At 58.3% G+C, this 11801-nt stretch overlaps 1 protein-coding gene across 1 annotated transcript in view; it reads right to left on the reverse strand.

Annotated features, from left to right (window-relative positions):
• Positions 1 to 6303, reverse strand: part of PPL (periplakin) — a 29606-nt gene extending 23303 nt beyond the window's left edge. Inside the window, exon 1 of the mRNA XM_074158289.1 lies at positions 6183 to 6303. Within this exon, the coding sequence (XP_074014390.1) occupies positions 6183 to 6244 (62 nt within the window). The 5' untranslated portion in view covers positions 6245 to 6303. The remainder of the gene's footprint in view (positions 1 to 6182) is intronic.
• Positions 6304 to 11801: the final 5498 nt, after the last annotated feature.

Consider the following 11801-nt stretch of genomic DNA (forward strand, 5'->3'; position numbering starts at 1 on the left):
ACGGGGAAATCTAATAAACAGCTCCCACGGGAGCTGGATCCCAAAAAAGCTGCTCCGGTGTGGGGGAGCTGCTCCTCCGCACCCCATCCTGTGCTGAACACGAGGGGGGGGGGGCCTGCTCCAGCTCCCCCCCGCTGCTGCTTGAAATGCAGAATTAATGTGTGCAGAAATAAATACATAAATAAGGGAGATATTAGAAGATCTCCCTTATTTCTGTTTTTTTTTTTCTTTTTCTTTTTTTCTGCATAATCATCACTTCTGTGCCACTTAACCAACCAACTTGGACATTAATGATATGAGATCATCACCCCTATTAATAATCTGCCTTCCCCCCCTCTTCCCCCCCCCCCCATAGCTGGGTCTGCATTAATAAACCACGAGGACGAGCGCGGTCCCTGCATCCTTCTGGGTGTCAAGCAGGGTGCTGGAGGGAAAGCTGAAGCCTGGCTGGAATTTCCATGCCAGGGGATGGAGGAGGTCGGCTTCCCCGTGCCCTTCATCTGCCGAGAGGAGGGAGACGCGGGAGAAGCCCAAGGTGACGGGTGAAAGGGTGGGAAGTCCTCAGCCGCCCCGGGAAAGGTGCGTGGATGGGATTTGTGGGAGACGCTGGGTTTGGGAGCGGAGCTGTTGGCAGGGTACGGCGAAGGGCTGCCGGGGCCAAAAACCAGGCAGGAGGGGATGGCTGGAGCGCAAAGCGGTGCCGGGGAGGGAGAAGGGCAGGATTTGGCCGTTTTCCAGCTGGGAAGAGCAGCGCAGGCCAGGCTGAGCGGAGGCAGGAGCAAAGGTGCCCAGGGCACGGCCCTTGCGAGGCTCCGGCAGAGGGAAGGGAAACGCAAAGCTTTTCTGCTGCAATAGATAAGTCTTTGTTTGAAAGATGGGGCGGGGGGGGGGTGGGGGGTGGGGGTGAGGGGTGGGGAATTAATAAATAAAAGCCTGGAAAAACTGGCTTTGCCGTTTCTGGAGAACTTTAACATTTTCTGATCAGGAAGGAAAAAATGATATCACTCATGAAAAGCTGCGCTGGGCAGAAGCGTTATTTCTGGTCAGTGCTGCCTCCAGCAGCTGCAGCATCTCCTGGCTGGTGGGAAGGACCTGAGATTACTCCCGTGAGGAACAGGAGGGTTTTTTTCAGGTTTCTCCCAGCTGGAGAGGCCGGAGGAGGCAGCTGCTCTGCGGCAGACTTCACTTCATCCATGTACCACACTTCTGACTCCAGGTGATGCTCTGTTTCTTTGGGATTTTTCTTTGGGTTTTGTGTTTGGCGTTTTTTTGTTGGTTGGTTTGTTTTTGTTTATTTTGGAAGAGAGGTTCTCAAAAGACAGATGTGATGATAATTATGGTGATATGGAAACTTTGCTGCTAAAAACTGGGTTATTTTTTTTCTCTGCTCTTCCTTCTTTTTTTTTTCTCCTCTCCCATTAGGTTGTATCTTCACTGATAAGAGCACGTTTTGGAGCAAACTTCCCTGAGGTCGGCATCTCCGGGATGCCCGCAGGTTCGCACCCTGGCTTTGCGCTTGCGGGCAGGTGGCAGGGAATCCCTTTGATTTCTCTGTCTCCTTTTTCCCCAAACAAGGAGGCTATTTCACTAATCCCTCCAAGTGAGGATGTTCAAATAGGTACTCCTGGAGTTTTGACTGCTCCAGGTGACCGCGGTCCCTGGGAAAACTCCTGCTGGGAGCTTGTCCCGTGAATCAGACGCTTTCTGGGAGGGTTAATGGGACAGGCTCTGTCCTGCTCCATCCCCCAGCCCAGCAACTGGCTGTGCCCTTGCTCTCCTGCTGGGAAACCTTCCCATGATGGGAGCTTCTCCCCAGGTGGGACTGCTCAGCCAGGGATGGAGTCCCAGCACAGATCCTGGTCCTGCTTACCACATCCTATACTGGGATGCACAGACAACGCATCAGGTGGTGGCCACCTAGTGATGCTCCCAAATCTATCTCTGTTTAATTTCCATTTATACAGATCCCATTTAAAAAAAAATACTTATTTAAGATTGGACTTTAGGAGGGACTTAAAGTGCACAAATCCTCCAGAAGCCACAGCACAGAGCTATAAATGCCCTTAAAGCTTCCCGAGCTGCAGCTACCACTGCGTGACATTTCCTTGTGCTGCTTCCGATGAAACTGGAGCGAAACCGTGGCAGAGCAGAGGACACGGGGGCTGGGCTATGGCCAGTGTAATCCAGGTTTGGGCGAGATTAAGATCTAGCTCAAAACTGGGGAGCAGCGTGCCATCGAGCTGCCCACGGTAGGGCGTAGCTGAACAGCAGGGCTGCTGTGCTTACTCTAGCTCGTTTCAATTATATTTATCTTCCCTTGTCGTAATGGTGTGATATATTATTGTAATGCGCATGGAAATTAATGCAGAAATAGGCCAGGCGATGGCGAGGCTTGCTCCACCGTAAATACAGAGCAGCAATCCTGACTCACCCACTGTCTGGTCCTTCGTGCTGACTCCAGCCCGACCAAACAGCCTCTAGAAATGGGTGCCAGCCCTCCCGGCTTCTGCCCCGGCTCCTGCACCCCCTCTTAGATGTTGACAGGGTCTCCTGACACCACTAAGGCTCCCCAGGGCTGGGAGCCGTCCTGGATGGATGCTCTCGCCAGGGGGACCCCAAGGATGAACATCTTTCCCGCTGGCAGGAGGGTGAGTTTCAGAAGCAGTGACTTCTCAAGGCTGAGCCATGTTTTCTGCCTCCCAAACTTTGACTTTATAAGAGAGAAACCAACCTCCTGTTTCCTAAGCGTTTGGTGAAGATAATGGGGAAGGAAGGTGATAGTATGGGGGAAAACCATGTCCCTATCCAAGGCTTCTGCCTTCCCTTCTAGGGACACATATAAAGATATATATATATATATATATACACACACACACAATGTACTACCACCCCAGTAGTCACGGTGAGTCCCAGCTGAATCCCAGGTCCTGATGCTACTGGGATGGGATGGGCAAGAAGAGTACAAAGCAACTAAGTCCATGAAGACAAAAGAAATGTCATCATCATCCCCATTCCCTGGGCAAGGCAGGGAGATGCCCACACACCCACTGACGTGCCCAGGGATGGACAGGGCTGGCTGCTGAGCCTGGAGACCACAAGCCCAGGCCAGAGCTGCAGCGGATGGTCCTAAGGAGAGACTTGGACCCTGGTCCTTCTAATTTGTGCATCAGAAAAAAACCAGACCCATAGGGAGCTGTTGAGGAGCATCACCTCACTAGGGGTAAAGAAAGGAGGTGGGTGGAGGGGGATGCAGTCTAGGGGGCTTAGCACAGCATTGCCATGGGTTTCCTCCAGCCAAGTCATGGCATGTGGCCAGCGCCCTCCGAGACTCAACTGGTGTTGCCGAGGATGGACAAGTCGCAGCAGGACAGAGGACCTGGCACCAATTCAGCTTCCAACCCTCGTGGCTTTGCAGGGTTTAGTGTCACTCCTGTTCTTTCCCCGCTGTCAGAGCTTCAAAGCAGGCTGGCTTTCCTCCTTAATAATGCCAGTGTGGGGCCGACCGGCCTCGAGACGCAGAGGCGGTTGCCACAAATGGCTACTTCCTTGTTCAGAGAGGGGTTCAGCTCCTGCGGGGACCTGCATCCCCGGCATGTCAGCAGGGATGGAGCGGGGAAACCCACCCCAGCCTCTCAGCCCCGGGATCCCAGGCATATCGGGGGGAGGCAGGGGAGATGCTCGAAACCCAGATGCTTCAAGATGCTTTGGATGGGAGGCTGAAGTGCCAATTTGGGGTTGGGGAAAGGTGGCTGTCTGCATCCAGAGGAATAAAGAGTGTTGTTCATGGGCAGATTACAGCACCTGGCTTGAGCTGCACAGGCTCAATGAGATCTTGAGTCTTTGGTGCTGCTCATTGAGATGCCCCCACCATGGGAAGGTCTTGTCCCAAGGCTGAAGAAGCCACCAAGACCCACAGCAGCTCCTCATCAGGCTATGACAGCCTGCAGGACGGCGCTTCCTGGGCAACCCCTCGCTAAATCAGCTGAGCTCGTAGCAGGAAATGTTCCAGCGCCCTGGCATGCTTGCCAAACTGGTGCTCAGTTATTGCCCTGTCACTGCTGGGCTTTGAAGGCTCGGTCACCGGCGGCACCTTGGCACTAAGCCCTCACCTAAGGTGCAGCCCCTGCGCAGCCTCGCCGAAGCGCAGGATGAGGCTGGGCTGTACGTGGTGTTGAAATCTCCGTGCCTGTTTACGGCGGGGGCGGTGGGTTGATTTTAGCAGTGTTGCTCTGTTTTTCTAGCAACAAAACTGGGCGGGAGCCGGCTGGGAGCCCGGCAGCGCCCGGAGCAGGGGACGGGGCGGCAGGAGCTCCTCGCTCCTTCTTCTTCGCAATCCTTCTCCGGCAAGTTGCTTAACCGGTCCGGCACCGGCTTCCCCATCTTGATGGTGGGGCTGTTTCCACACGGTGGGAGTGTTCCCTGGATTCACAGATGTTTGTAAACTCCAACGCAGGAATTAACAAATTGGGGCTAATGAGCGCAGCCCTCCCCGAGGTGTGCATGGCCAGCCGGGCTGCAGGGAAGGAGGGTGGCCCGAGGCCACAGCCCGGTGCTGCTTCCTCAGCTGCCACCAACCAGCCAGAAAAATAAAGATTTCAGCCTGGCCCGCAGCTTCCAGAGGTGCTTTGGCACCTGCCCGGGGCCGGCTGGGCTGGTGAGCAGAGCGGCAGAGGGAAGACCATCTTCCCCAGCCCCATCCACCATCGGATGATGGGTACCTGGCATTGGCAGGGCTTGGAGCACAGCAGTGGGGACCCTGGCTGCAGCCCCAGGGTGGGGATCACAGCGGGGGTACCCAACACAGAGGAGGTCTGTCTTCTCCAGCTTCCCAACACCCTGATGCTGCTCAGAGTCCTGATCTGTCAGCCTAGGTGTGGTGTTTCTCATTTCAAGCCTTCTACTAACACCTCCGAAGGCTAGAAATGCCACCGGGTATTTACACCATCCTCTGACCATGGGAAAGCCAGGGCTGGAGCCATCAGGGCGGTGGATGCTGAGCCTCAGAGGGCTCCATAGCACCCTTCTCTCCTACTACCAGCCCTCCCCAGGGCAGGAGCTGGCAGCAGGGCATGCCTCAGGCTTCGGGAGCAGGAGCCTGGGCGGCCCTGCTGAGCCAGCCATGCTGCCGGGAGAGCCCGTCCCCGGGGCTCTGCCTGAACGGAGGGAGCTCAGCAAATACCAAAGCCCGAGCACCCACCGCGCCGGGGCAGCACCCTCCTCTCTTGGGGAACACCCCTCCTACGTGCCACAGCACCGCACCCGTGGGCAGCAAGGGGCTCCCTCAGATTGTGTCGATACTTTCTGGGCTGACTGGTCCCTTTTCGGGTCCCCAGAGACACCTCAGTCCCTGCGCAGGGTCCACAGTTTCCTTCCAAAGGAGGATTTTTGGGAACAGGGCGGCTGCTCTGAGCCCACCAGCCAGGGCAGGTGCCGATGGAGAGGGATGAACAAGCCATGGGCTCAAGTCTTCACCAGCCATCCTGCCCCGCATGCTCCAGAACCCCTGCAGCTCCTCTGGGAAAGGCAGGACACGCTTCTGAATCGACCCGAACATCCACCTCTTTGGAAAAATGTCCCCTCTGCCACCCGCCCTGTTCAGGCAGGGCTGGGGGCTGTCCCCTCTCCAGCCCCACTCCTGCAGGAATGCATCCCGCAGCCCGGAGAGGGGCCAAGCCTTCTCAGAGGGGAAACTTTGACATCTTTTCCCTTTTAACAGTGACTTTCACAGGCACATTCAACGCGCTGCTCTATTTTTTTTTTTTAAGACCAGTTCAACTGAAACGTGTCCCCACCCCACCAGAAAGAGACGACGAAAAAGACGAGCGACTGAGTACTTGGTCCTCACGGAACAAGTGGATGGAGGCTGAGGACAGCCGGACTTTTTTCCCTTAAAATCTAATCCAATACACGCTTGGGAAACGAAGGAACCTGCTCCCCGGAGCTGCCATGCAAGGGGAGACTGGGGAAAAAACCATCTCCGTGCCTTCACCGGCCGCCAGAGACGTGGACCCAGCTCGGAGAGGAGCTGACACCTCGGGGGTTCCCACACCTCGGGGGTTCCCGCACCCCGGGGGGTGCCCAGCCCCGCCGCCGGGAGGGGATGCTGCGGGACGGGAGCCGCGGGACGGCGGCGCTGCCTGATCCCGGGGGAGAGCGGGGGTACCCGGGGCCGGGACACTCACCTCTTCTTCTGCACGGAGGGGCTGTATTTCCCTTTGTTGCGTTTCCTGAAGAGCGAGTGCATCGCGTCCCCGGCACGGCTCCCGCCGCGCTCCGCCTGCTCTTCCCCCGCCGCCGCCCGCAGCCTCTGCGCCGCCACCGGGCCCGGGCCGCGCCGGGGAGGCGGGGATGGGGCCGCACCGCCTCCTGCCTGCCTCCTGCCTGCCTCCTGCCTGCCTCCGCCCGGCCCCGCAGCATCCTCCCCCGCTCCCCCCCCCCCCCCCGCCTCCGGCGCTCCCCGGCCTTCCCAGGAGGGGTTTTGGCGGAGCCCAGCGCTCCCAGTTCCAGCCCTGCCTTTGAAAGGGGCTCCGGAGGGGCTGGACACCCCCCTTCCTCCCCCCCAAAATGTGTAGGGTCAACTGTGACATCCCCCCGGGGTCAGGATGCAGGTGGGGTGGGCCCCGTCTTTGATGTGGCCAGGGGTGATGGGCTTGGGGTGCGTGCATGGATGGGCAACCAAGGGGGCTGCCTCCTCCCCAGCACCCCCCGGGTGTTTTCTGTCTTTGGGGTGGGGGGGACACCAGTGTGCCGAGCATCACAGCTCCATCAAGGTCCATCCTTCCCCAGGGCCTGCAGCCTCTCAGGAAGCTGGAGCCAGAGCCCTTGCTGTGGCATATCAAAATGGGGGAGGGGGTCCCTCCTCCTCCTCCCTAGGGGGGCTCAGTCATACAGGCAGCAAGAAGGCAATGAGATGGCTCCCCCAGGCCCACCACAGCCTAAGAGGTTTCGCTCACACATCCACAAGCGCACAGCACTCAGCAATTAGGACCAGCTCTGGCCTTTTTATCCCAGGATTTTGTGCCCATGTGGGATTAAAGGCCTGATTGTAGCTTCCCCCACCAGCCCCAAATCCTCTGCTGATTTTCATTCTGGGGGCAAGTCAGTGCAGGCTGTGACCTATTGATCCCGATCCCCTGCGCACATCGGATCGTCTCTGCTCTGGGGTGGCTCATCCCCAGCGCCCTTAGAGAGCCCGGAGCCCTCTGGCCAGCGAGACGTTCCTGCGTGGGTCCGGCTTCACCCGCTTGGGGTGTGGGGTGGCCGCGGGTCCCGGCGGCGACAGCACAAGGCAAGTGTTTGTGTGTGTGTGTTTGTAGGAGAGTTTTCTCCATCCTGGTTTGGGGCGGGTTGTCCTCCTGGCTGTTTTTTGGGGGGTGAGAGGTGGTTTTCTCGTAGGGCTGAGCACATCGGCACAGAGTGGGGAAGCTGATGGACGCTCTGTGATGCTGGGGGGGTCCAACCGTGCTCCCCAGCTTTGCCAACCACTTCTCAGTGGTGAATTAGCCTTCTGAAACCAGCTCGGCTGCAAAGCCGGGACCCGCAGCCGATGCCCCACGGAGCCTTGACTCCGTCCGGAGCCGGGCTATCTCCCTGCAAAACAGCAGTGCTTTGGGTACTCATGCCCTCGTTCAGCCACGCATCTTCAAGCCTTCGGCGAGCAGAGACGTATTTAACACGCTCGCAGGTGCCCAAGGCTGTGCCGAAGCCTGATGTGGCGGTGCCATGTCCTGGTGGGGGTGGCAGGGTCCTGCCGGCATCGAGCTTCCCATGGGCTGAAACCGTGCGAGAGCTCATACCCCATCTGCTGCTGGGGGTGTCGGGGTGAGGCTGGAGCAGCCCCACAGCGCAACCCTCCCACACCGACCTCAAAACAGCCCAAACTGGAGCCGCTGCCTGGCCCCGTGCTGGCTGGGACTGAGTTTCTGGGCTTTATCAATTATTAGCCACCACAACTCCACTTTAACTGTAACGGAGGTTACAGCTCTGTCTTCAGGGCGCCCAGCTTCATTTTCTGCTTCTAAATAGGTTCAGTTTGTGAGAATTCCCTTGGTAGGACCGTTCATCTGATCCCCCAGTACTGGTTAATCCCTGTGGGCTAGCAATGCCGGGAGGTTGGCACGCTCCCTGCCATGGCCAGGCTCCCACCCGGGCCAAGGAGCAGACCAGGCTTTCCCTAAATTTTTTTTTCTTGGCGTGGGGGAAGGATTTGCCCGGAGCTGTGGTTCGTTCAGAGGCTGCTCTTCAGGCAGCACCCGCATCCCCATCCTGCCCACCCCAGGCAGCGGGCACTGGTTCCCATCCCGAAACAAGGGGAGGTGAGGAGGGAGAAACCCAACCCACCTTTTTTATTTTACCGCGTGAAGCTCTGCACATCTTTATTTGCTCTAGAAACACTTTCTGGGTTTTGTCCTCTTGTTTCCCCCCAATATCTAGTGGCAACACGTTCCTGGGTGCTCAGGGGACCGGTTGCTCCTCTTCCATCTTCACCCTGTGATAAGTCGTATCCACCCCAGAGCCACCCCCCCCCCTCCCTCCTCGGTTGCTTAAATCCTTTGGGAAGGTGAGCAGGGTCTGGGTGTAGGGATGAGACGCCTGTGCCTGCTGGAGGGTTTTTGCATTGCATCTTCTCCTGCACCAGCTCGGCAGCCTTAATCCTCCTAATCTCCCCGCATCTCTGGCGTGGCTCATTTTTGTGTGTGCGAATGCCCTTGAGAGCCGCAAAATTGCAGCTGCTGGGTGAAACGCTGGGCGGTGAGAAACTCCGTCGTAGTGGAAAACTATGTCTTATGTAAACTGCCCAGGTATTTTTGCCTTTACGCTGGCTTGGGATCAGAGGCAATGCACAAAACGTGCTTTTGGGGACCCGGGGGCCCACGGTTTGGGGGTGCTGGCAGCTCTGGGAGGAGCTCCTGTGCCTGCCCAAAGCACCGCAGACCCGGTGGTGAGGTCCTCCCCTGCTGGGGTCTGTCGGAGCCACCGCTCGGGGCTGAGATGGGAAGGGTTTATTTTATTTGCAGGGTTTATTTTGCAAATGAGCCTTTCAGCAGCTTTAGTGATGCAGCCTGTCCCCGCTGCCCTCTGTGCCCCACTGCTGGACCAGATGCACCCCATGCCAGTACCCAGAGCTGGTGCCACCAGCTCCTCTGAAGCCTCTTGAGCATCGAGAAGTAGGGGTGTCCCTGTGCTGGGGAGAAGGTTTTGGCCCTGTCATACCTGGGGAGTTGCTAAATGGGGCTGGACCCCTCCGTGGGGCACCCAGGAGCTTGGGGGGTGGGGTGTGTGCTAAGCCCTAGGGGTTCACTGGGTGCTGCTCATGGGGACCCTGAGAAGCCACACTGAAGCCCACTGGGACCCTCAGTCCAGCTGCGCTCCTGTGACTCCTCTCCAGCCCTAAAAACACCCATCAAGCTCCTTTTTTTTTGGGGGGGGGAGCACATGAGCACCTCGACAGAGGCAGCGATGTGGCAATATTGACTTAACCTGGGCGAGAAGCTCTCGAGCCGCTGCCGCAGGAGGGGAGCGGGTGAGGAGCACCTTTTATGCAACGAGATTGCGTTCTCCTGGCAAGCCCTCGGCCGGTGTGGATCCCACACCCTGCCCAGCTCCACCCTGCGCCCTCCCCACCGCAGCCGACAGAGCCCCCCCCGCCCCGAGAGGTGCGGGACGGGCATCAGCCGCCGGGGTCTCGTTCCCTGCTGACGCCTCCACGATGGGCTTCACCACCCCACTGTCCCACCCTAGGCAAGCCCACCCCAATTCAGGAAGGCATCGGAGCTCAGTGGGTCAAACCAGCATCACGGCTGTATCCTCCCCCTCCCCGTGCACCCCGAAAAGACCCTGATGTCCTGCAGTGACGAGGGGGTTTGGGGACCCATCACGGCAGAGGAGCCGGGCACAAGGGATGCTCAGCCCTTGGGGGCTTTTCAGCAGCGTTTCCCAATGAAGAATTTTAAGATTTTTTGGATTGGGAAATAACTTTTGGAAGAAATTGCCAAATTTTTTTGCCCCTGAGACACTTGGTGGAACACAAACCAGCAGTGGGTTGGCCAAAAACTCATTTATTTTCTGGGTGGGACTTCTTGACAGCCCTCGGAGCGGGGCTCACTCCTGTGCCGGGGGTTTGCTGGCTGTCGGGGTGGGAAGGGAGCTCCCGTTCCCGGCCGGCACGACACAGGAAAGCAGGGCACCGAAACACCTCTGCCTGCCGCTTCCTTCTTGCCAGCTCCCACGTGCGCAGGAATGCAGCCCTGCTCGTTCCTAACTGGTCCTGCGCCGGGCGAAACCTCCCTCAGCTCCGTTTAAGGATGGTTTTGCTCTGAAATCAGCAGCCAGCCCAGCTGCTCCAGCCCCATCCCGCAGCCCTTGCGAGCCCCCACGGCTTTAAAAGGGTGTTGGGGGATGCGGTGGCTCAAAGGACCAAGCCCAGGGCTTCACCAAGCTGCAAGGGAATAAATAAAATAAAGCAAGTGCATTGCTCCTAAGCAGAGCCAGAGGCTGGGAAAGTTCCTGTCCCGGCAGGGAAGTGGCTTTTTTTTTTTTTTTTTTTTTTTTTTTGTTCCCACTGCACTTGCTGGTATGAGCCCAAGTGCCATCAGGGGAGTTAAAAATTGAACAAACACTAAGCAAAAGCCGGCGGCAGCAGCCAAACAAAACAAAGGCTGAGCGAGGCCGGGGCTCTGACTCACTTGGCGTGAAAATGCAGCATGGAATAAATTAAATTGCTGCTCTTCCTCATCCTCCCGGTGTGGTACAGAGCAGAGGAGCTGCCTGGTCACCGGCAGCGCAGCTCGGCACGCTGGTGGGGTGGCTTTGGGGGGCTGGTGTCACCCGTGCCAGGCTGGTGGCAGGCACGGAGGGCATCGCAAAGGGATGGGGGGCATCTGCACCAAACTTGGGGGGGGTGGACAGAGGGGGACGTCCCCTTCTCAGCAGGTCCCTATCTGTGTCACCAGCCACGGCTTTCAGAAAGGCACTGAGCAAGGCATGATGGGGCTGGTGGCATCAGGATTTTAAGATCACGATGTACTCGCTGCATCCAGGGTCACCTGCTCTTGGTCCTTATTCTCCCATCTCATGAAGGCATGGAGAGGGGAAGGGGGGGGTCCTAGCTTCCCAGAGGGGACACCTGGGTGTCCCCTCCACCTCCTGTGTGACGTGGTGCTGCAGCCTCAGACGCCTGTGCAGGAGCACTGGTCTTGTGAGAGCTCAGAGGTGACCACGCACCCCCGGAGCCCTGAACTGTCACAGTGGTCCTGATGCCAGAGGGGCTCATGCTGCCTCCAGGGCGTCATCACCCCCAGCCGAGGTCCCGGCTGGGCTGTCCCAAGGCAGGGTCTGCCACAGCGCAGGCTCCCAGGAACCCATCCAGAGGGAGAAAAAGGTCAAGGCTCCACAGGAGGCTTTGGCCCGTGAGGTAAAAGCTGGGAATTTCCGGGGTGTAATGTTTGCATCTGTATAAATATGCAGATGGAGCGCACCCACGGGCAGCTGCCTCTGATGGGCGAGGGAGATAATGCTCCGCTTCCGCCAGCGCGGAAACTTTCGGAGGAAAGGGCACGGCAGCGTGTCCCTCCCCGGCACGTCGCCATGATTCACCCCACAAGCCCAGCTCGGGGGATGCTGTGACCCCCCAGGACTGTGGGGAAGGGGGGCACGCATCCGTGGGACATCCCTGCGGGCTCCGGGCAGCTGCGGGGAGGGAGGTGGAGATGATGCTCCAGGGCACCGGCCGCCTCGGCAGAGCTGGACCGCTGGCACTAGGGCAGGATCGGGGTGGCCTCGTCGTCCCCGCAGCCCCTGGG

Source organism: Numenius arquata, chromosome 14, assembly GCF_964106895.1.
Source record: "Numenius arquata chromosome 14, bNumArq3.hap1.1, whole genome shotgun sequence".
Taxonomy (NCBI): Eukaryota; Metazoa; Chordata; class Aves; order Charadriiformes; family Scolopacidae; genus Numenius; species Numenius arquata.